Source organism: Gadus morhua, chromosome 1 (assembly GCF_902167405.1).
Source record: "Gadus morhua chromosome 1, gadMor3.0, whole genome shotgun sequence".
Classification (NCBI taxonomy): Eukaryota; Metazoa; Chordata; class Actinopteri; order Gadiformes; family Gadidae; genus Gadus; species Gadus morhua.
The window spans coordinates 10,192,745-10,218,089 of record NC_044048.1 but is presented as its reverse complement, the minus strand read 5'-3'; the positions used below and the strand labels follow the sequence as shown (position 1 = coordinate 10,218,089).

General features: G+C 42.4%; 4 protein-coding genes across 7 annotated transcripts; 3 read left to right on the top strand and 1 right to left on the bottom strand.

Moving 5' to 3' along the window:
- Window positions 1-1,880: 1,880 nt before the first annotated feature.
- On the bottom strand, window positions 1,881-3,770 carry cebpb (CCAAT enhancer binding protein beta). Its single transcript, XM_030358799.1, has one exon. It carries the CDS (start codon window positions 3,543-3,545, stop codon window positions 2,652-2,654), a length of 894 nt encoding a protein of 297 aa, XP_030214659.1. The 5' UTR covers window positions 3,546-3,770; the 3' UTR covers window positions 1,881-2,651.
- Window positions 3,771-8,325: 4,555 nt separating this feature from the next.
- Window positions 8,326-13,589, top strand: peds1 (plasmanylethanolamine desaturase 1). 2 transcript variants are annotated; one of them, XM_030374748.1, is made up of 7 exons: window positions 8,425-8,553; window positions 9,120-9,123; window positions 9,592-9,711; window positions 9,803-9,894; window positions 10,218-10,362; window positions 10,486-10,698; window positions 10,880-13,589. In XM_030374748.1, the coding sequence occupies exons 1-7, from the start codon at window positions 8,440-8,442 to the stop codon at window positions 10,999-11,001; spliced, it is 810 nt and encodes a 269-aa protein (XP_030230608.1). In that variant the 5' UTR covers window positions 8,425-8,439; the 3' UTR covers window positions 11,002-13,589. The 2 variants fall into 2 exon arrangements, with proteins under 2 accessions (XP_030230535.1, XP_030230608.1); XM_030374675.1 differs by lacking the exon at window positions 9,120-9,123 and having other exon boundaries at window positions 8,326-8,553.
- LOC115539911 (ubiquitin-conjugating enzyme E2 variant 1) lies at window positions 13,460-21,223 on the top strand. Its single transcript, XM_030350836.1, has 5 exons — window positions 13,460-13,470; window positions 13,868-13,980; window positions 17,641-17,789; window positions 18,121-18,246; window positions 19,607-21,223. The coding sequence occupies exons 1-5, from the start codon at window positions 13,460-13,462 to the stop codon at window positions 19,751-19,753; spliced, it is 546 nt and encodes a 181-aa protein (XP_030206696.1). The 3' UTR covers window positions 19,754-21,223.
- A 349-nt stretch (window positions 21,224-21,572) lies between these two features.
- Window positions 21,573-24,788, top strand: slc52a3-1 (solute carrier family 52 member 3-1). 3 transcript variants are annotated; one of them, XM_030374550.1, is made up of 4 exons: window positions 21,573-21,840; window positions 22,493-23,511; window positions 23,737-23,860; window positions 24,212-24,788. In XM_030374550.1, exons 2-4 carry the CDS (start codon window positions 22,493-22,495, stop codon window positions 24,422-24,424), a joined length of 1,356 nt encoding a protein of 451 aa, XP_030230410.1. In that variant the 5' UTR covers window positions 21,573-21,840; the 3' UTR covers window positions 24,425-24,788. The 3 variants fall into 3 exon arrangements, with proteins under 3 accessions (XP_030230410.1, XP_030230332.1, XP_030230251.1); XM_030374472.1 differs by having other exon boundaries at window positions 21,573-22,028; window positions 22,432-23,511; XM_030374391.1 differs by having other exon boundaries at window positions 21,574-21,840; window positions 22,432-23,511.
- Window positions 24,789-25,345: the final 557 nt, after the last annotated feature.

Genomic DNA, 25,345 nt, shown 5'->3' with positions numbered 1-25,345 from the left:
CATTTGTGTTTATGATTATGTTTGCTCATTCACTGTTGCTCAGGTTGTGATGGGGCACTATTATATAATTATGTTATGAATATTGTGACATAATGACCATACTTGCGATTAAAAAACAATGAAAGCTATGTTGGAGTCAATGCATTGACTGAATTGCACTGGACATAGGCCTATATATTGTATTGTTTTGGTCAAGCCACTCAGGCATACATCTTCAAGTTGCATATCAGAAGGCTATTTGTAATAAATCTTCAATCACTATTATATAACTATTTGAGAAAAAAAGGTCAGACTATGAAACATTATCTGTGTTTCTGTGTGTGTGTTGCGTGAGAATGTGTGTCTCTTCCCTTATCTAGCAATTTTTTTACTGAAAGTCAACTGACCCTAGGAGGGAGGGGGAGGGGTAGGGGGAGGGGAGGGGGAGGGGTAGGGGGAAGGGAGGGGGGAGAGGGGAGGGGAGAGGTGGTGGGGGGGGGGTTGTGATGCAATGTTTTACGGACAGACACTGCCCATTGACGGTAAAACCTCCACAAAGGGTTGGGCTAAACTTTCCAGAAAGAGGAGGTCATCCGGTGTGGGAAATTCCTACTCTCCTGTCATGGTGTGATCCAGGAGCAGGAACGGAGAAGGACCCCAGCACAGATCGTTTGGTAGTCCAAGAGGTGGTCCACATGTCAGGACTAATTCCAAGAGACAACCAACAATAAACCAAGCAAGCTAATGCAGTGGTCGTGATTCAACCACCATAAGAATTGTAGATTAATTAAAAATTCTAAGGTTTGACAAATACTTATCCACACTTCTGTTTTCATACTTGTTCTGCAAACTGTACGGATAAATGGCAGTTTATTTCCCTGGATTAGTTCAAAATGCTCTATTCTTGGGGTGGGTGTAACCCTGAAACAGGAGGTGGTTGCTCAATATCTTAAGCTTAGCTGTTCATTATGGGAAGTGTTGAGAAATCCACTGCACTCGAAATGTCAACTGTCTTTACAAGATGCAGGAATGAACTGTAGACGTTTGCTCTTTTCTGTGTACGGTTAGCATGGCTTTCATGCTTACTTGTGTTTTGTTTTTTTAAATAGCCAAAAGTTAGTAGTCATTTGTATTAGCAGAATACATTAAACCTTTGAACCCAGAGGAATGTGTATTTAGTTTGGGTTCAGCCGCACACACATGTAGATTGTACTCATTTGTGTGAGCATTGGTGAACAGGCCCATATGGGTTAAGAAGTTCGTAGTTAATGAGCTTTGCAGTTAAGGAAATTCTCAGCTGCATAGTTGTTTTAGTTTAGTGAGGAATGGATACTTTTCTGCTGTTTCCCGAGGACGTTTCATGCTAAGTCTGAAAGTTCTGATTGTGCAGCTGAATAGTGCCAAATAGTTATATACAATCAAAAACACACGTGGGTTAAATGCAATCCAGAATCTGTCCGTCCTCGTTGGCTTATGAAGAATGGCGTGGGGAGTGTAGATTGAGGCTAGTTATTGATTGATTTGAAGCAGAACCTTGAACCCCTTTCTGGTCCAGTGGACCCAGCAGACTGTTGACAGAGCTGTGTGTTTAAGATAAAGCTAACAATTCTCGCATGCAGCCTGACATCGTATTTGTGCTGAACTCAGCAAAAGAATGTCCAGAATTAGCTGCTATGGTAAATCCGTATTAGTGCTCTATGTTGTAGATTCCTCTGTGCAGAAGGGGAGAGACATGTTCGACATACAGACAGACAGACATTAAGACCGTGCTCAGTAATACAGATCAGCTACGGTGCTTGTATGTGGGGGTGGGGGTGTGTATCAATCAGAAAAAAAGGTCAGTGCTAACAACACGATTCAAGGAGTTCCTGGGTCATTTTGAGGCAATTGAACACCAGATGTCACATTATATTCCACAATTTTATTCATGGTCTTGTGTGCTGAATGTGTTTAATAACACTAAAGATGCTTAAACTCTGAGACATCTTTTCAGCTCCATGGGCTGGCAACATATCTTTTAAACTCAGGCAAATATATCCATATAATCTCATGGACATTAAATACAGTAACTGGTCTTATTAAAATGATGTGCTGAAGTCCTATAGGAAGTTATGCCTGCAGAATTGCAAAACTAACATAAAACACGAAAATGCAAGATACATTTATAAAAAACAAAGTACAAATATGTTTTAATTTGATAAAATATAATATAAAATTAAAGCATTTAACCTTTTAATATTAAATAATTGTACGTAGTAGGCCTATTTCATTCATTGCCCATACTGTTACAAAGAGTTGCATCATTTCACTGCAGTGCAACTCTTCCCTTGACAACCATGGCTCCAGATGAGATTTTTTTTATAAATTCACAATTAGCATGTAAAACATTTTTTACAGAAATACTGCATACATATAAAAGCAATGCAATGTTATTTTTTTATCGGTCATAAAGCATTTTGAATGATCTGCGCAATCAATGCACCCCACATTTGGACCATACTCTCCCATCCTGTGTCCTTGTAAACTGGTGATGGCTGTTTTCACCTGTAAGCGTACCATGTACACACTTCTCCGTGTATTGCAGCCGGTTATTATCAGTCCATGAACAGTTTAGTATCCGAGACAACCCTTTCCATAAGAAAGAAGATGTGTAGACAGTGGTCCAAAGGTCTCTAATGCTGCCCGGTGGCAGAGAGCAGGTTGCGGAGTGTCCCCAGCTCTCTGGACAGCTGCTCCACGCGCTTCTGTAAGCGGTCGTTCTCTGCGGCCAGTTCAAGCACTTTGTGCTGCGTCTCCATATTACGCATTTTGGCTTTATCCCTGCTTTTCCTCACCGCAAGATTGTTCCTCTCTCGCCTGAGTTTATACTCTTCACTGTCCTTATCGAGCCTTTTCTTTGATTTCCCGCTGGACATCTTCCCGTTGTGTGAGGGTGATCTGCTGGTACCTGACGCGGCAGGTGTGCCCGGCGGGCTGGAGCAGGACGAAGACGCGCTGGAGATGTTTCCCAGGCTACCACTGGGAGTGGACTGGTATTGAAGATATGACCTCATGTCGAAACCCGAAGATCCCCCGTCCATCTTGGCGTCTTCCTTGCCGTCGTTACCCTCGACCCCCTTGCACCGGTTCTCCAGGAGCCCGGGGCTGTACACGGTGTCCACGCGCGTCTCCTGCAGGTCGGGGTACCCGGGCGCGTACGCGGGTTCCCTGACGCTCCTCAGGTTCCCGCACTGACTGGACTCCAGCTCGTTCACGAAGGTGTAGTTCTTGAAATTCTGGAACGCCGCCGCTCGCTTTATTTTGCTTTCCGTGAGGAAATCGGAGAACACGTCCCCCTGGTGATGCGCGTCGCCGTACGCCGCCAGCTGTTGACAGTGCACTGCTGGGTCCAGGTACATGCAGAAGTCTTTGGCCTTCTCGTGCTCCTCGATGCCCTGCAGCTCCGTCATGGAGTCGCAGGTCCTCCGAGGCCTGTACGGGCTGCTGCTGTGGCTGACGGGACTCACAGCACTGTGTCTGGCATGGAAAGCAAAGCTGTCCTCGTCGTATAAACCGGCCACTTCCATGGATCTTAACACCCTCCGGATGACAGGAGCATGGAGGGCAGGCGCCCGGAATAGTTGGAAGGAGCTGGAACAAGCACTTGGAACAACACTTAAGTGATGATAGGGTCTGCCTCTTTGTTTTTTCGTGCAGCCTACTTCGTTTGACGACTTTAAAATTGTCCGGATGTTTTGGAATAGAAAGTTGCTGCGGTATTGAAATAGTGTGTATTGACAGCTCTCCCTGCCTAGACGACTTTATATAGTGAGGATACGAGGGGGGGCGTCGCCCTTGTCGGCAAGGTGTGACGCATCGATAGTAATCTAGGACAAACTCTCTCATTTATCTTGAGAGATTGTGGTCTCATCATTCATTGAATGCGGAGAAGCGGTGTGTGTATGTGTGCGTGTGGGTGCGGGTTGCACAACAGGATGTTTTGAACTACATGACTGTTGAACGTCAAAGTTGTGTTCATGACTGTGGTCAATACGAAAGTCTACGTGAAAGGTTTGTTTTTAAATATTGTACAGGGTCATATCGTGACTTCAGGTTAGCCCGTCAAAGGAAACGTTACATTTTACACAGACGATTACACAGTTGGAGATTGGAGGTAATGCTGAGATGGGCAATGCTGCCCTCTTGTGGCCTTGGGTCATTCTGATTTGTGGCCTTAATACGGTGGATGATTTCATTCCGAATTAAAGTTGAATAGCTCACGATAGAGTGGTCTCTCCCGAAGCCTAGTGTTTGACTAGGGACCAGAAACGTAGAAGTGCAGAAAAGGCTACATGCTTATTCAAAACATAAAATGCGAAATGGTCTTTTGAAAACGAAAAGTTACACTTCAATCCTGAAAATGAAATCTATCGTTTAAGTTTGTTAAATTTAAGTTGCTTTTTCCACTTTCAATGTGTAATGTTTTCTTTATCGGACCTCCCTCATCTTGACTGAACTACGGAGATGGCTTCTTCTTCTGGGCTGATTGAATTATAGGCCTGCTGAATTATGGGCCTACTGAATTATCCAAGAATCTGTAGCATGGACCAATAGACCTATAGAATGGACAACGGATTCCAAAATGGCGCCCATTCATTCCTATGAAAACTGCTCAATGTCGCAGGGCAACATCAAGGAGAGATTTGTTGCCGAATCATGGGAGCCTAGCCACGCCGTAGTTCATGTCGTACCGGATGCAGAAATATTCTTGTTTTCTAGCATCGTTAGCATTGTAGCATCATAAGCGAGAGAGGTCTGAGCGATCACAGTCCCATTGTTTACCGACCATGGAAGCAAGTTAACTTCATAAATATGAACGTTTGCTCCATATAACACCAACAACATAGTAAATGTATGTAGGCCTAGGCCTAGAAATATAGTTCAATGTTATTGCTTAAGAAACAGATTCCTTCCAACCAGTGGTGTAGTCTATTTTATTGTAGTGGGTATACTGTGATGATTCCCTCCCAGCCTCGTACAAACCCGTCCGACCGGTACGTCGGTGTACGTGTGTGGCGCTTATGGGGTGTCGCACCACACTCACCAACGCAGGGGTCTACAACCCGCTGATTTAAGAGTATAACGATTATCAACAATCATGGAAAGAACCAGTTTTAATAACAGTATGAACAAATAGAACACAAAAATTACAAGTTGTCCTTTGTATATCTATAGTAGCAATAGCACATGCTAAACAAGGACAAAATCTACTCAAAATAATTGAATGAACTGTTTACATCCATGGCTAACCAGTGCATGAGAAGGAGATGACAGGAGACTAATGTTTCACTCTTTCAATTGCTCTAATTTGAGCTCTTACTGTTGTTATCTAACATACCATACAGTAATTGAATTGTGTAAAAGTGTGAAATTACTGCACCTTAAAAATGACCATGAATTAGCTATACTCTCATTTGCATAGTGATTAACATTATGAATTTCAATTGTGTATACCAACTGTATGTGGGCTGACATTTACCTATAACTTTTTTTCCCTCCACTCTAACCAAGGATGCCTGTTTTTAAATTCCCTAGCCTGACACCCAGTCTGAAAGGCTGGCCAGGGGTTCTCATCTAAAAGTAACAAAGAGATATAAAGTGGGAATAAAACATTGTCTTCTGTTGACTACTTATTATGTGGTTTACACATTAATACGGGAGGACTGGACACACACACACACATGCACACACATGCACACACACGCACACACACGCGAGAAGGAGGGGCTAGGCCCGCCAACTAACGTGCAGAGACGCAGGGGCAGCTTCGCGCTTCGTAACAGAGACAGGGCAGAGCGCGAGCGCGCAGCGGGAATTTTATGAATGGTGAATGTAGGAGATAACTTCCCCTGCTTTAAGTATTTTATTGCAGTTACACCCAACCGATATTTCCGAAAAATAAACACAGAAGTGAAAGATCTGTCAGATTGATACGTATCCGTGCACATTTTTAAGTGGGTATGGGGCGATTCTAGGTAGTGTGGGGGCCCTAGGCAGAGGATTGTTGAAGGGGGGGGGCGGGGGAGCGATTGTTGACGACGGGGGGGGGGGGGGAAGCGATTTTTTTTTGGCTCCAGGGGGCCCCCCCCGTGGCCGGGGCCCCCAAACAATTGCGGGGCCCCAGGCAGTTGCCTGGTATGCCTAATGGGATGCGGCGCCTCTGCAAATCCTGGTGCGTTCCTAGTGGGTATACGGCGTATACCTGGCTGCGTATCACGTAGACTACACCACTGCTTCCAACTATTTACGAAAAATCCAATCAATAATTTATATACAAATAAATGGTTACATATCGATCAGCAACAAGGTTGGAGTAGCCTACCCACATAAATAATTGTAACACACCAACATTGTTAACTGTCATACACAGCTAAACAAGCAAATGAAAATTAAATACTAACGCAACTTAAATGCTTATTAGGCTATTAACAATTTTATAAAATTGATACCGTAATGCACCCGTTCTATGTCTTTGGATCTTTTGAATAATTGGATCATTAAATGGTGAATTGCAATGATCGCAAGCAGAGTAACGTGAGAGTCATTGAGCAGCAGCTGAACCAGTCTAAAAATCCCTTTAACACTAAAACACTTTTAGTGATAAAAAGTCACCACAGTGCCGAAAAACAATCAACGTCATTCATGTTAAGTAAAAGGAAAAACCTCGGACACGAGAAGTTAACAGAGCCATGCACTAGGCCCTCTCGTATGCCGAGCCGAAACAACATTTGTTGTTTCATTTGTCACTAAGAGAAAACTATTTTTTTTTAGTACATGGCATAAAGATAATTATGAGCCTTTGATTGATATCCAGACATTTTTTGCGGAGACACATTCCTGTTCCCCACTTGTATTGGAGTGAACGGAGATATATCTACTTCTGGGCCCCTTGAATCGAGGGACCCGTCCACAGCCCGCTTAAACCGCTGCAATACCAGGCTTGGCCGCTGAGCACTGGTGGTTTGCGGAAGTATGCACTGTTCCTGGGGCCTTGCTTGAGCCGGATCCACTTGGCAAATCACCACTGCCCAACATGCCCACCGGCCAAACACGCCCAGTGCTCTGCCAAACACGCCCATTGCTCGTTGCTATCTTATAATTGGTCCATGGTTGCAATGGTGGCCATCATGGGGGAAAACAATGCACAGCGCTCCATTCACTTTGTACAGAATGCAAACAAAACGTAACAACAATAGGCGCGCGCTCCAGGGACCTTGGGGCCCGAGGGCCCCTGTCCCGATGGTCCCGCGGATTGCTCAGCACAGCACAACATTTGACCCAGAAGTTTGGAATAGTAACCTTAAAAATTAATGGGATTTTGAAGGAGCCTTAACTACGAGTTTGTATGTCCACTGAATTTGAATGAATGAATTAATAGGGCGGGACTGGGTGGCGGGATTATATGACATCTGTAGCGTTACGCACGGGCACGAGCTATGGGCGTGTTTGGCAGAGCAATGGGCGTGTTTGGGCGGTGGGCCTGTTTGGCAGTGGTGGTTTGCCAAGAGGGCCTACTGAATTATAGGCCTACTGATTTATGGGCCTACTGATTTATGGGCCTACTGAATTATAGGCCTACTGAATTATAGGCCTAATAAATTATAGGCCTACTGAATCCAACCATACAGTCATCCAGCCAACGGGATGCCCAGCTCATATTGTGCACATCGCTTCGAAAACCACACATGTATTATGCACATATACAGAATATGTGTGCCTACATAAATGCATGTGCAGATAAATATTATAATGTGACGTTAAAAAGTGCCTCATTAGCAGCACTATGGTGAGCACTATGGAATGGTATATTTTATAATTATAATATGGATATAATGAACATCTCGATGAGGTCTGACCTCGGCTCGCTCCAAAATACCTTTATTGGAGAGAGAGGCAGATGCATGGGTTTCTGCCTCTTATGACTTATTACGAGTTGTGACTTATTACGAAAGAGGGATATCAGTTTCTGTTACATGTCTCGGTTATGCTCTATTTTCAAAGTTTTCGTCAAAATCTAAATCAAATATTTATTTGCCATGTCTTTATAGTTTCTTGGGATGTTCTTGTCATTCCTGATTTTTGACAGACCTACACGGCTCACATGGAGCAATATACCGGAAATTCCGTAGCCGTAGACCGGGATAACGCTACAGCAAGGTACTGTCTCCGCCTACGTAATGAAATGCAGTCTTTTCATGCACAACCCTATTGGCTACGAACAACAGTTACATATCTTTTCCAACTCAACGATTGGTTGATGCCTTTAGCGAGCTGGATGTTATTGGTTAGGCTATGGATCTGTGGGCTGGGTGGCTTCACGATTCTGTGGGTGCCGCCTTACTATGAGGAGAGGTTGGGGCTTGGTCGATCCGTATGGTTTGGCCGAAGAAAAGTAGATAATGGCGAGACTAGTAAACGAAGATGGGTGTGGACCTGAAGCAGGGTCGTCAATGCACCGGGAGAAGGGAAGGACCGAGGCGAGGTGGGGTCCACAACACGCAGGTGCTCGGGAACTTGCGAATTTATATTCGCCAGGTGAGGCGATTTCCTCCACAAAACCATGTTGGTGTTATGTTCTGCTCCCATGTATTGTCAAAAAGTGGCGTGACACCGCCCTCCTTTTTTTAAATAAGCCAATAACAGTTATACTAAATGGGCGACGGGTGGATGTATTGTATTCAGATGTGGGTAGCAAAGTGTTAGCAATATGCTACACTTGATAACTTACGAGTGTATCTCCCTCGTTGCTTTCGACGTATCTGCTGTTACACAACTTCCATACAGGAACGATTTGAAGATAATGGAAGTTAAAAAACATTCCTGTAGGAAGTGCAGTGCCTTCCTCATATTTGCCAGATGCTGCATATTTACCTAGGTCACAAGGCTTTTCCTACCCATGTTGCAATGATTCGTCACTGACCGAAATGTGTGAATTGGGTTAACTCCGCTGCTCTATGACACAGTTATATCAAGATGTTATTGCCAAGTCCCACTGCTGTGGAGTCAGATGACTTACTTTGGCTCTATGTGTTTATTCACTTGATTACTTACTTGACTATTTTTTATTTTCTATTATTTACTCAATCAAACCTCTCTGACAGACAGGTATTTCCAACACGGCTGCCACTCGCTGTCATGCTGAAAATGAGAGGTCTAATACAACTACAAGCCAAGCTCTGAGGACCTTAGCATTAGTGTTATTAGGCGTACCTCATCTCGACATCCAATATGCACACTACCTGATCTGGGCTTTGAACACATTACCTTGAAATACTTAAGATACAGTAGTGAATATGAATGCCTACATTTACTGAGATTTCCCAATTTACCACTTAATTTGAGGAGAGGATAATTTCTTACTCAAAAGCAAATCAGTAACCGCAATTGTCATTTTACTGATTCTAATACATTTATGTATTAGAATAGTCTATACTAATAACATTGATAATTATAATAATAATAATAGATTCAATGCATAAACCACCTTTCAAGAGTCCCAAATAAAACAGGAATAGAAAATATCTGATGGCAAAGTTTGCCGAGGATGGTATTCATGTTTTGCTTTATATTTAGGTAAAAGATGCCAGGAATGGATAAGTGTCATCCTCTGCTTCTCTCTAATGGCCTTCAACCTCCTGCACCTCATTGCTAACTTCCACCTTGGCCATGTGTGGTTCATCCTGTTGGCTGTTGGTAAGTACAAGGGGGGTACATCACTCAACCTGGCTGTGATCATATATGAGGCGCTTTTGCTGGTATTCATCTGTCTAATTTCTACTTTCAGCGGCCGGAATACTGACGGCAGACTTTGCATCAGGCCTTGTTCACTGGGGAGCTGATTCATGGGGATCAGTAGAACTCCCGATATTTGGAAAGGTAAATATCAATTGAGGTGGGTTTCACTCATATTCAATACAACTGAAAGGTTATATAGCCATTTTCCATGATCCAAAATCAACTACTCCAGGTAATGGATCTAGCCGGGTATCTATCCCGGCATGTCGTATCTTTTTCCACAGAGGGGATTATACAAACACAAGGCTATGATGTGTTTGACACCCTTCGGGCATTTTCTGAAGATTTCCTGGAACGATTATTGACTTTTGGTTACCCTTTTGGGAAAGCAACTGACATTTTTTGTTTATTTGTGATGTTTGTATTGTTTGTTTGTTTTACTGGACCCTTCTATTCTGTCCCAGGCCTTTATAAGACCATTTAGGGAGCACCATATCGATCCCACTGGCATCACACGTCATGACTTCATTGAGACCAATGGCGATAATTGTATGCTGACCATATTTCCTCTAGCAAGTATGGCCATCAGTTTCCTCACCTTGTCCCCTGGTGAGCTACTACTAATTACACAAACAGTTGTACGCATAATGATTGGTGTACATTATTCACTGTTTATTGTATCTTTTAATAAATTCTCTCTCTTTCTCTTTCTCTTCTTTCTCTCAATTGTAGCGGAGGTGTACCACAACTACCCCTGGTACTGCTATGTGTTTGCAATCGCCATCTTTGTGACCCTCACCAACCAGATCCACAAGTGGTCGCACACATACTTTGGCCTGCCTGGTTGGGTGGTGTTTCTGCAGGACTGCCACATCATTCTTCCTCGAAAGCACCACCGCATCCACCACGTCTCTCCGCACGAGACATACTTCTGCATCACGACAGGTGTGTGGTTATTAACCAGCGCTGTAAACAACGCCTCCTTTCGTTCATTCGGATGTGAATGAGAGAACAACATGGGGGTTCTCTTATCGGTGGTTCAAGTTTGTATGGAAACCTGAGTGATCTGGGGAAACAAGAATATAAGTTCCTTGGTCACGACAATCATTGAGACTTTTTTTTCCAGGATGGCTCAACTATCCTCTGGAGAGGCTGGGCTTCTGGCGCTACCTGGAGGATCTCATCCAGAGTGCGATGGGGGTGAAGCCGCGGACGGATGACTTGAAATGGGCGCATAAAGTTAACTAGCGACGCAGGCTTACCCCACGCTACCTCAGAACATAATGGCCTGTACCAAACATCCCTTCTTTTTTCTTTCGTTTGACTAACCTAAGATGTAATCAATTGAAGGAAAGCTTGACCACAAATCTTCATAGCCAGAGCCATACTCTTTCTTTTCATGCACACTCTGTCCAGGTTATAGAAGAGATTGATTCATTGGTTGAATGATCCGAGGGATTTTGCCATTACTAATTGTGCCGACTCCACAACCCAGCAAGCTCCACAATGCCAGTCAAATCCAACCAAGCTAGGCCATCCGTCGGGCTACTCATGCTTCTTAAACATGATGACAATGTTACAACCTTGCTTTAATTAATCATGTTATTGGCAAAGGGCATGCTCAATAAGCTTGCTCTGGAAGCTCAATAGGAGTTTGATTAAAAAATATTTATATTGCTCTGCAGTAAGATATTTTGGTATAAATCACTTGCATTGATATTTGTAAGAATGAGTTGAATCCAAACACCTTTCTGTACGGAAGCAGCTTTCAATGTGATTGCACCATTTTTATACTTAAATGTAGTTTTAAGACAAACTTCATGCACAAAAACATGTCATATCGGTCAAACTTTATTTCTTCACAGAATATACAATTGCCTTCATTTTAACTTGAATAATACTTTTGGAACCATCGCCATTTATATCAGTCTGGCCCTACTGTACTTTGAGGATGATGTTTCTTAGAAATGACTTTTATTAATGCTTTTTCAAATCGGTTATTCTTCTGGTACACTCGGCTGGCACGATAGAGGCTCTTGTCGTTTTATTCACTAGCCTTATTACCATAGATGCAGTAATCGAGTATCATTTTTTTCAACCCCCTAGGGATGGCTTTGCTAAGATTCCCAAAGGTCTTTGTTTATTGCAAGAACCTAAGAAGAAGGAAAATGGAACATAACTTGAAGTTATGATCAATTTGGTCATTGATAAAAACACTTGGAAATGTACACTTAATTATAAAAATCCTGTTGATTATTCAGACAATGTTTATCTCCTTGGACGCACTTAATTTGAGTGCTATTGATTTGATTGGCTTACAGAATATTGAAACCATTGGTAAATGTATGTCATGTAAAAGTTTAACTGCATTATAGAGGTAACTGGAGTTTAACAAATATTGGCTTTGTTCAATGCATGACCAACTATTGTATCTAATCAAATTTATGACACCTCTTAAGATGAGTTTAAGCATGCATACTTAAAGCATGTTGATTCATGAAAGCAAGTTCTGGTATTCTGGTTTAAACAGCAAGTGACTGGATTCTAGTACAAGTAGTTCACTTGTTCAAAATATGTTACACTGACCAAATTGTCCCAAATGTGAACAAACAAAATGTTATTTTCATTCCAGTGATCTCAAACATATGTTTGTTTCTAATGGGAGCAGAACTCCTAACTTTTTTTAGTGGGGTTTAGCAGATTGAACGGGATATCTTCTTGGGAATTTTAGCGAACGGCAACATTTATTTATGATGGAAACTATTTTGTTTCAAAGACGATAGCTTTTTATGATAGGATGTGTCTGCTTTTGAATCCTTTTGTACTTGATATTTTTGTATTGATTCAAAGTAGTTAATGCAATGACTGTTAAGTAGCCGAAATACTACTTGTCAAGGATACACGATTTTTGAAGGACAGTTAAGTGTGGTATATGTTGATATGATGATGAGGTTGACATTTTATGTCTTTTGAGTCTGAAGTCATAGTTAAATGTGGAATCTTGCAGTTTCATGCACTGCCCATCTAAATAGTATATATGTTTTGAGCTGCGTGTGCTTGATTTTCAACATGGAATATTAACATTCTAAAATTTAGTATTCACCCACAGCTTTGGCCTTATCGGGCCTTCTTGTCAATTATTTCCGGAGAGGTCAAGCAATTTGCATTAACCGAACACTTATTTATGTAAATACTTTCAAGAATAATACAAAAGTAGGATTTTAAGGTATTAAAGACAATAAACAATTTTCACCAAAAAAAAAGAAGTAAACACTTATGTATTAACTAGTAACTCCTTCTCTCAGAAGGATCCCTGAAAATCTGCTGTCAAATGGCGTCATTTAATTGAAACTTTTTTGTCTCATAGTGCATATACTGCTGATATTTAGAAAGGGAGAAGTGGGTTTATTGCAACGCATTTTTATTAAAGATATATGCAATAATAACATATAAGATTACATTTTTCCTTAGGGCTGTTTGTTAACTGCTTCAAGATACTGGATTTCATTAGTTTTATTAGTGAATAGTCAACGCTTGTTAAATCTGTCTTGCTATGAATGTTATACTTTTTATTATATTGCCTTATCATTTTCTTAATTGATTACTTGCAATCGATGCACCAATTAAGGAAGCACTTTTGACTCCACTCACGGCTTGCTTTATTTCCTCTCCTTCGCAAACCATCGATGTCTGCTGCTTGGTGGTAATGATTGAATTGTAAGTCCTAACGAATGCCATGATGCCTTTTTGTTGTCTTCCATTTGGGAGACGTACACATATGTATATTAACCTATTTATAAAATGATACAAAAACGGAATAAACCTTAACAACATACAATTGCTGTGTATAAACCCTTATTTATTTATTTTACAAATGTTTTACCAAAGTATTTCGCTGAGCAATAAATAGAACGTGGATAACACATTTTAGGTGAAACAAGATTCAAAGGTTTTTAATTGTCACTTACACAATGACCTTAGCATTATCCCGTGTCCCCCTTGATTTAACATGAGATAACGAAAAAAGGAGTGTATAGTGCACATCAAGGAAATCATTTTGCAGCGAGATGCACCCATAGATGTCGAATTAGGGGTGCATCATTCTCCCCGCAAGAACTCCAGTGTTGATAAAGTTACGTGCGCGCTCTCGCAAGAACTCTAGTGTTGATAAAGTTACGTGCGCGCTCACGCTATCAAGCGACAAGATGGCGGTCGCCGCCGGATCAGGTAAAATACTGAGACGAATAAAATGTTCTCACAGATATGTTGTCAAATAACCCATTTAGAAATAATTAAGTGTATATATGCAGGTCTCGATGATGGTACTGGTGCTATGAAAATCCAAGCGATAACTATTGTTTTTTAACGGTAGTTGACCCACGTTAACGCTTGCTACGGGGTTGTAGCCTGTGCTTATGAAGCTAACATAGGGTAGACTTACATTTTCATACTAAGCTAGCTAGCTTAGCTCACACAACGCTAACTGTAAGGATCCGTCCGGTGGATGCATGTATCCAAAAGACAGTTACTTCGTTCGGTATTATTTAATTAAACGCTATCGTACAACGTCAACTTGCGTTATGTTTAACTAACGCGGCAATTTGACTGAAACGGTCACGTATGTGTTTAACGTTATTGCACTGTCACGTAGGCTACCACCACGGGGTAGTCTACCTGGTGTACCATATACCCTATCAATATATACATGCGTATCTACACAAAGATGGTTATATACTATACACCCTATTGGTGTTGCCTTACGCCGACAATCTATACTAACATTTATTATCACTATTACTTGGTCTGGGTATTACTTGATTATGCATTTCACGATGTACCCCATACACCCATGGCCAAGTTTGGGTGCTGCCAGTTGGATAAAAACAGAAGCAAGTCGATGAGGTTTTAGTCATGTTAATAAAACCATCGTGTACAGCAGACTAAAGCCCTATGCTATTGCCAAATACCCCGGTGAGATATCCGTATATTGGTCCACCTCGTGCTGTAAAAACATTTAGCTTATATCTTGCCAAGCACCACAAACGTATCCGTTTAACGTTAGGCCTTCCTTGATTAGGGTTTGTACCATACCAACATTACGTAACGATCTAGTTTCCTTTAGATCTTTCTGTTCTTTTTTTAGGTTAGTTATGTAGCTAGTAGGCCCATTACCAATGTTTTGAGCCAATAACGTGCAGGCGAACAAAGTGACCCCCACCGCTATATCATACGTTTATGATGTTCGATTTGTCTTTTATTTTCTCTAAGACAATCAACAAAATCTAACAACCCTGAATGGGTGGCTACCACTCTACCAATGTTAACGTTGTTGTCACTGAGGTTATCCAATTGGCCCACATGCCTAAAATGGTTGCTGGGAATGTTTTCAGGAACTCCCAGCCATTACACAGAAGTAAAGAAGTATGTGTAACCCCTGATATGCAAACAGGGAATGCATAGTATATTGGCCTATATGATGTGTGCTACAAAAATATTTTTTGGAAAAGCCAATATTGAGATCCATAATAAGAAAAAAGCCATCCATACCAAATTTGGTATGCACATACAATTACTGTACAGCATACATTAGTGGATTCATTTGGGTCACCCCCTTTTTTGGTCTATGAAACAATGCTTTTCTATTGTGATCAGGCCTGAGTCACTGTTGACCTTTTACCATTGGCACCTTTGGCCATGCCAATCCATGCTGCGCTGATATGCGTTTCTATTGCCAGTTTAAATGCACAGAGCTGTGCCAGGTTGCGCCCGAGATTAACCATCTCCGGAGTCGGGCCAAAGGATGCCCTTCCCTTGACAGCTTGGTTTGTTATTATTTGTTAGTTCCTAGAATTATATAAGCTTAATAGAAAGGTTTATGAAGATTCGATAAATGCCATGGGATTTTTACCATGACGATGTTCCCATGAAAAAGGAGACATTTCTAGGATTGTTGATAATTAACACACTTTTTGCTCAATATCAGGGACGTTGTGAGGTACGCTGGACAATGTTTCATACATATTTTTCTGTGCGTGAACAAGACTAGTCATAAATAATTTTGCTGTCAATGGTCTATGCAGAACAGGAAGCTAATAGGGGAACATTGAATTACTAAATTCATCATTGTGGATATAATCGTGTGTTCCTTTTGTCTGAAATGTTAAATACATTTAATGTCTTGACCTAAACTAATCAATCTAATTTAGGTAGGCTATTATAATACAGAACTAAAAAGGCGACAATAAGTGTTTGTTGTGTCATAGACTCAAGACGAGCGAGTCATCAGTTGAAGTCACGCCTTGGAGCGCGTCACCCTGTTGAAATGGAGATGCAAATCCCAGCCGTTCTGGGCGGCAGTGCCACAGAGTAGGGCCGCTGTAGTATAACTCCTATGCATGCTGGGAAAAAAAATTGACCAGGATTTGTGTTCTCCATAACATCAATGGTCCAACTTTTCCAGTTGGCCGGCAAATTTATTTTTGAGGAATCAGAGTTCATGTTCCAGGCCGCAATTCTTTGGAGTGCTAGGGTACAGCATGGTGCTGTCTCAAAAACAAGGTCATGGATAATACAATCATGAAGTGGAATAATAATGCGGAGCACTAGTGTGTGTGTGTGTGTGTGTGTGTGTGTGTAGACTTCAACTTGAGTAAGTTAACTTTCCTAACTATATATTTATAATTGGGCTTCTATCGAAAGATATCATGGAAATGAGGCTTAACGTCCATTACACCAGCAGCTGTAGTTCTGGGGCAGCTGTCCAGCAGCCACGCTGTAGACCCCGCAGCTGAACGTGGACGCCGATGCAGCACCGCTAGATCCTTTTGTGAACTAGTTCTTGCTCAGTCATAACCTACGTATGGGGCTGTGTGTTAAAGCACTGTCTGCCCATTTTTCATGGGCTACCACACTTCATTCTTAACTACTTTCTAGTGCACAACAAACGTTGGCTTTAAATTGCCTGCATTTTCTTGAACCTGGTTTTTCAAACCAGGAAGGTTTAATTTATTTAGGAAAAATAGCCTGATTCCATTATCTTTCCCTTATTAAAGATTACACTTTAATTGTCCAACGGTCCCCTATCTGTCTGGTTTCGGTCCATCGGAACATTAACTTGGGCAAAGTATTTTTTCCTAAAAATAATTGTGTGTCGACATCTCAACCAATAGGTTATAACAAAGTTCCAGCACATGCTCAATGCCATCCATAAAAGCAAATCACCTTCTCACCTTGCCATTCAGTATTCAAGGACGGTGTGATCTATAGCAATCTTGAGCATCCTGAAAACATTTTAGTTTAGGCTTGTTTTTGTGTTGTTTCGGCTTGCGATACCTTCACAGGTATCACAGGCATATGTGGGATAGAGTTCAACTGTAAATATCCTTATCTAACATATTTTATTACATTTTTAAGCTGATTTCATCGCTATGCTCTCAAAATATATTTTTGTTCTGATTGAGACCTGCCTGCAAAAATGTCTTTTTTCAAATCCCTTCTTCAACCAAGAGTACAAAATAGAGCACTTTAATTAAAACCAACACATACAGATCAGTGTTTGTCCTTTGGTACTGCAGACGCAAACCCTGCCGAGGGCTCCCTCCCAGTGATGCTTTGGTGCCCATTGTGTCCGATGGCTTATCCCTGCCACAATATGCCACTGATGAAAGCGAAACACAGCCTGTATTGTTTTGTGTGGCCACACATTGAAACAAATTATGCTTTCTAAAGACAAAATGTATTTCGAATGACTTTCTCTTGTATAAATTCCAGTGGCAATTACTCAAGTGCCATGCATTGTAGGTTATGTATTTTGGTATGTGTTCTTGCGGGCGGCTGCAAGACTAATTGTTTTAAAAACATTATGCTTTGTGTCCTCCTTTACGACAGTCGTTAAAGTTCCCCGAAACTTTCGGCTGCTGGAAGAGCTTGAGGAAGGACAGAAAGGCGTGGGAGATGGCACCGTCAGCTGGGGTCTGGAGGACGACGAGGACATGACCCTGACAAGATGGAGAGGCATGATCATCGGACCTCCACGGGTGAGCGCCGTTACTCTCCCCTCCGCCACCTCCAGGGCCTGCTCCGAAGCAGTGCTGGGTTCACATTCTCTAGTATTCGGAGACTTGGGTGACTCCACCGAGCTGGCATTGCAATGTGTTATTTAGTTAATCTTTTGTATTGCATGTGTGAGCAAAGCTGCTGAGTGAAACCTAAGCATGTGTATACTGTAGGCCAACGTTATAAATTATATTTGTTTGACATGTAGCGCAAGCTGAGAGAACAAGCTCTGGATATACCGCAATTGTCTTACACGGTGCCATTTTAAACCTTTCCTCACTGCAATAATTTGTGTGTGTGTGTTATCCACAGACAATCTATGAAAATAGGATGTACAGTCTCAAGGTCGAATGTGGTCCCCGATACCCTGAGACTCCGCCCTTTGTCAGATTTGTGACAAAGATAAACTTGAATGGCGTGGACAACTCAAACGGTGTGGTGAGTAAAGATTCTGGTTACTTCTCCCCTGGTCTTCCCCGGACCACCCAGTGATGACCGAGCTGGCAGCGTACTAGTAGAAAGGATTAGGTTGAACGGTACAAGTACAACAGAATGTGGTCGTATGCTGTAGTATCGTAGGCTGCAACTAACGTTATTTTCCTAGTCAATCTAATTAATAACCTGGACATTTCTTTAGTAAAGCTGATTGAGTTCAATAACGTTATCAAAGAAGTTGCGTCCATTAACTAATATGGTCTTCAAATAAGAAATGCTGGCCCTCCCAAAAATAAAGTCATGAATAATGCTGTCCCAAGCTCCCAAAGTGCTGTCTCAGGATTTCCAAGCATTTTAGAAAAAATATATTTTAAAAAGTAGATTTCCAGTCATGGAAATTGAGAATATCCAAATGGATCAACACTATAAAAGGTATTTCATGTTTATGTGCTCTAGCTTGCAATAATAATTATTGAGCAGCTTGAGGTCTAAGTGGGGGGGTGATATGCTAAAGATGCCACATCACCATGTTCTCAAATGTTTGATCACCATCTTGATGGTTTTCATGTTGGTTTTTACATTGATATTGCAAGTTACCAAACAGTCCAATCAAACTAATTCCTTGTTTTGAAAAAGACTAGGTGACATAACCTGACCATTTATGACAAAGTATCTTTTCAAACAGATTTAGTTTGCAATTCTGCCAAGTTCGAACATTCAACAGGAATGTTGGCATGGTTTAGCATTGGTTTCTAAAGGTAAACGTCAAAAGGTTAACATCTAAAGGTGTCTTAAGGTGTCTTCAGCAGAACCAGTCTATTTACATTCTGCTTTTTGAGGTGGCAACTCAAATGAGGCTCTGAAGTAAAGCTAGACCATGAATCACTTGTTGTAGCAAAACATTTTTGGAAGTTTGTGTTGAGACTGGTCTTGGCGTTCGGCATGCAGCCGTGGAATGGCCATGTGGGACACGTATCTGTGGTCTGTATCAAGTCCTGCCATTAACAATTTAGAGCAATATTTTGAAACCAAAATGTTCAAATGTTTTTATGGGCCATAAATAATTTCAGCAAATGGCGTTTGCTAATGAGTTAACCATCAGGCCTCGCTGCCGTCTCAATAAGGAATCGTTCTGTTAAATCCAGACGCGGCTAAATATCTATTTCTGTTCTGAATTAATAACGGACACGATGTGGTCCGTTTTATTAATTCTGTATGAACTCCTTCATAAATTGCTGAGAGAGTGGAATTGGCTTCTTAGAGTTTATTCGAGTCCGCTGCAAACCCAAAGTCATGGAAAAATAGGATGAGGAACAATGACGCATCAGCTTTTTCTGTGTTCCCTTGTCATAATGTCAAACAGGTTGACAAGCAAGCTGTGTCCGCGCTGGCCAAGTGGCAGATCTCCTACACTATCCGGACGGTGCTGCAGGACCTGAGACGGCTGATGTTGTGCAAGGAAAACATAAAGCTCCCCCAGCCCCCTGAGAACCAAATCTACACCAACTGAGGCAGAGCTGCTCTCGCTTCCACCGTTACTCACTACCACCCCCCTCTCCCAGCTTTATGGTTTGCGTTCATCTCTCTTCCCCCGTCCACCTCTGTGTCACGTCAAGCCCTCTGCCAGCACCTGTGCACGCACATACATGGCAGCAAAACATAACATATATATATAATGACAAATACACATTAGAATATGCGCCAAAATGCATAGATATACAAACTCAAGTCATTCTTCATGAAAGCCATCATCATGTCTTGGTCCCCTCCCTCTCATCACTGGAGTTCTGCTCGGAGCAGGTTCGACTAGGCAGGCAGGAGTCACAGTCCACCCAGATGTGATCATTTGAATACTGTACATCTTACTAATCTTTTTTTTTTTTAATTGTTATTTGTTATAAATTCCGATTGTACAATAACATAAATAATATTATTGTGTGTATATCTTGTGTGTTGCCTTTTTGTAACCCAGTCAACACAATTGTGCATACTATCAACAATATAATTTGGGATCACTTCCTAGTATCTACTGAAAAGACAAATTTGATCAAGGTCACCTATGGAGACGCGTGTATTCAGCCGGTGTCAAAATACTTGTTCTGGCTGTTGCTATGTATACGTGTTGAATTCTGTTGACCAAATATATGGTACATGCATGTGTGCGTAAAGCTAGGTGCCTATAGAGGAAACGGGGAATCAAGTGGGCAACTTAAGTAAACAAAAGTGGCACTGAAGTAATCCATTTTTTTTTATTTTGTTGGGCAGAGCTACCACAAACTGGTAACGATTAGTCAATCCTAAAGTTTCCATGTTTTTGATTTGAACTGAAAATAAAATTGTGTTAAATCGATGATTGGTTAAACAAAAAAAAGATAAAAAATGATCCCAGTAAACACCCCACTTAACCGCTTGAAGAAAACTGGAACCAGCTACCTCTTTTGGTCTTTGTATAGTCAGCCCAGACATCTGACTTGTGGAAGTATGTTCTTAACCACTTGTATTTGTGTTGATTTCTCCTCCCTCCATGTGAGTCATAAGTGTGATGCTAGATGTCTGGTTGTGGTTATACGCTAAATAGGTTTTGTGGATTTAAGGTACACCCTTCATGCTCCAGAAAGTAGGTGTCTGGAGTTTACCATGACTTGCCTTATGTACAGTGTTTACATATCTTCTGTTCTGACCTTGAGTGATCTTACCAAAACATTGGGGAAACTTGAGTCATGTAAGCACTCCTTTGCCGGCCAATGCATTTCCAATTGAATTTCAAATGTAGCTGGGCGTTTAGATTGGCGTTAGCGGCACATTTTATAATTGGTGGGTTAAGACCTATTTGTGCAATTCTTTGTGATTAGGCCTGTGTGTAGTTGACATGGATTTGTTTCCCCACAATATAGATATGAGTTGCCATGACAAAATTGAATTATTTGTTTTCAACATCCATATTACTCAATTAGTAATAAAAGCTGCTCAGAGTACATCACATCTTGGTAATGTTAATTTTCCAGTTCAACTCTGACATTTTAACCGGTGTGCTTCTTTCAACAAGGAGATGTCTACTTCTGGACAGGTAACATAGTTCAAGGAAGATAAGCCACTGAATGAGCTCTATAGACTTCAACACATAGATTGCACTAAGTAGATGACACTTCAAACATATTTCTCCCTTTTCTTAGTCGACCTAGTTTAATAAATATATAATGCTACTAAGGTCAAAATGTAAACGCCAGTGCCTTGTGATTAGCTATTGATTTCAGAACAACAAAAAAAAAAATTCTTGGAGAGCCTCATTATCAACCGATGGAGGGCGATATTGTCCCCCGCATAGGTGAAGTAAACCTCCCGTAACATAAAAACACGAACATTTGATCAACTTGAGCGAAGAAGTCATGGGTAGCTTATGCTGTCAGCGACATTCGAAAAATCCACCCATAAAGGTGCTATAACCCCAGAACCTGGTCCAGAGTAGCGGACTGCTGGACTGCTCTTTGACCTACCCAGAATGCACGCAAACAAGAGGAGAAGGCTGAGAAAGTCCTACACGGTCACTTCTAGCAGGATGACCACGAATTGATCTGGACATTCAGTTACATCAGACGTGTGAGTAGAGCTACCTAACAACTCCTTATTCAAATCCCAGGTTCCACGAGGAAAATATTTTTTATCTCTGCTTGAAGTGACCGAACTAGACATGAAATCCAAACCCAATTAATCAATATTTTGCGAATTGTTGGAAATTGTTGAACTCATCACACTAAAAGCTCTACATTTACCACGTGACCATTGAGGTAAATATTCTGCGTTATCACTATCACGAGACTGATCGCTGATCGTGTGTGGGTGATAGGGAAGTGAGATCAGTCAGCTGAGTAATATGTGTTCTACAAACTCTACATGTCCAACTTTTAACTCCATCACCATCAGTATGTAAAGCAAAATCATTGGTTAAACATATGCTCCTGTTGTCTTGTCCTTCATACTAAGTTATACATAGACTATTCTATACCTAGTATGTTTGGGAGCCTACTTTATTTGCCTGATTCTGATTAGCAACAATTAATAGCCGAAATAATAAGGATATCCATGTTCTCCAATATTTCTATTTATTTTCCTCCAATTGTATTCCTTGACTTTGGTTCATGTAGAAGTATGATGTAATAGCAACGTTATTTTTAACCTCTTTGGTTACAGCAATTAGCAGAGGTTGACCTAGTTGACAAGGCCAAAAACAACTATCAAACCCCCCGGACAGATGGCCCTGCTGGTCCACCTCCTGGCCGCTGCCTTTGGCATGGGCTCCTGGATGGCGGTGAACGGCCTGTGGGTGGAGCTGCCTCTCATCGTCAACACGCTCCCGGAGGGCTGGGACCTGCCGTCCTACCTGACCGTCATCATTCAGCTGGCCAACGTGGGCCCCCTGCTGGTCACGCTCATGCACAAGCTGCGCCCGGGCTACCTCCGAGAGGCCGCCGTCATCTACGCCATCCTCACCATCGGAGTGCTGGCCTGCGTCCTGCTCGCCTTCTTCTGGCGCGTCACCACCGTGGTGGGCAGGGCGCCGCACAGCACCGCCTTCTTCATCATCACCTTCTTCCTGTCCCTGGTGGACTGCACGTCCTCCGTCACCTTTCTGCCCTTCATGTCGGGGCTCCCCGCCAAGTACATCACCACCTACTTCATCGGGGAGGGCCTGAGCGGCTTCGTCCCCGGGCTGGTGGCGCTGGCGCAGGGCGTTGGCATGGCGTCGTGTGTCAACACCACCGGCAACGCCACTCAGAACCTGACCGGGGTAGGGGAGGAGTGGATGCTGCAGACCCAGTACCTCCCGCCCAACTTCTCCCCGGAGGTTTTCTTCTCCTTCCTGGCGGCCATGATGTGCGTGAGTCTGGCCGCGTTCATCGCTCTGAAAAGACTTCCCCGGGTTTCCTTTGATCTGGCCGCCGACACCCTGGTCCCAGAGCTCAGCGCGTCGGCCCCCACCGGGCTGGACAACCCTGGCCTGGAGCCCGACGGAGGTTCCCCCCTCCAGCACCAAACCAAGGAGAAGAATCGGAACCAACCGGTGGTGGCCAATTCCAACTTCTCTGTCTACGAGCTGGGTTTCATCTACTTCCTGGTGGTGTGGGTGAACATGGCCGCCAACGGCCTGCTGCCCTCCGTACAGACCTACTCCTGCATGCCCTACGGCAACCTGGCCTACCACCTCTCGGCCGCCCTGTCCTCGGTGGCCAACCCAGTCGCCTGCATAGTCGCCATGTTTTTTCCAAATAGGTGAATATGCTGTTTTGAAGCGGTCCGTCACCAGACACCTACCTCATCAATAAAGTGATCAATAGACATTGCTATGAATAATCCCATGGTCCGACCGTTGGTGTGGAAAATGGCAACCACATTACACCTTTCTAAACGAAATCGATATGATATAAAGTATCCATGTCCAGCATAGAGGCCTGAGGATCATGTGATGATTTAACGTTTGACCTTTGTGGTTTCCAGGTCGCTGCTCTTCCTGGGCGTGCTTGGCGTGCTGGGAACGGCGTTTGGGAGCTACAACATGGCCATGGCGGCGCTCAGCCCCTGTCCACTACTACAGAGCTCTCCAGTTGGCCTGGCCATCATTGTGAGGATACACTGTGTGATAAGGCCACTTAATAAAGACCCACCCACTGGCTTTATCAGTGACTACTGGAAGCAAAGGTCTCCTCTAATATGTTGAGCAACATTGGGGAGATAAAATAATTATGCATCGAGGATAAGATATGTTGTTGTGTGGTTTCATTTTATAACCAATTAATTATAATGTCTTTTTTTTATGTAGTATGTATTAAATACAAATTTCTAATGGAAATGTCATGATAAATGACAAAAACATTGAAGGATTATGGGTGAAACATTATTCGAGAGAAAAGCCAGACTTGCATAAGTACATTTGATATGCATCATTTATTAATGTTTTCATTGTAATCCCCAGGTCCTCTCATGGGTCTTCTTCACTGGAGCATTTTGCTACGTGAAGGTAATGATTGGCGTCATCCTTAGAGACAAGAGTCACAGCGCCCTCGTGTGGTGTGGAGCTGCATCTCAATTGGGATCACTGGTTGGCTCCGTCACTATGTTTCCTCTGGTAAACACCTACAAGTTGTTCAAGTCAGGAGACTTTTGCAACACCAAGTGCCCACTATAACGGGAACACCATGATGTTTACCTTTGAGGTGCAACGATGCTCATCATGGATGCCTGCTCATGCCCGAATAAAACACTATTTTGCAACACTTGAATAAAATGAAGACTGCAATTTCCAGGAAATTGACTGGCTAATATAAATATTTGTGTTTTCAATGGGTACAACCCAGCCACGACTACTGGTTGTTGAAGAAATCGTAACGTCGATGTGATGGGATATTACATACCCTCGATTCTTATTTGGCCATTGCGGGGGACTTCCACTAGATGGCGCATATATACCTTTGATTCAAAGACTTGCCTCTACTTAGAAAGTAGACTGGTATTAATCAGGACATTAAACCATCTCTAACTCTGCTTTAATATATCTGGTTTGGAATCAATGTTGTAATGATACTTTATCTGAGACATCTTGTTCTTGTTGAGATCAGAATATTTCAACCGTTTTTTCAACGTTTTTTCAACGTTTTAGAACTAAATATCAGAGGGGCACAAGCTCATGGGACACTAGCTGTATGCAGCCTTACCTCCTGCAGCGAGGGCCACATCAACAACTTGTGAGAGTTGAGAGAGCGGCATGATCAAACTATTGAGGATGGGAGTCTCAGCCTTCTTGCGTTTGGAGTATAAGAGCCCCAAGCAAGTTCATCCTTTTCTACATTTATAGTATCTTGAAATGCAGACCTTGTAACATTCACTGAAATGCTCAGGTCAATACAATGATGAGCAATAATAACACTTTAACACATTACGAGAATGCAGGGGACAGAAGAGGATGTGACGGTGACCCTGATCAGGGGGGGGGGGGGGGGGGGGGAACCACACAGTAGAAGAGCTAATCCCAAAGGCCTGGGACCCTTCTATATGGTGCTGCTGCTGCACATCCCCTGAGGAGGGGCGCACGGACGCTGGTGAGCCATGG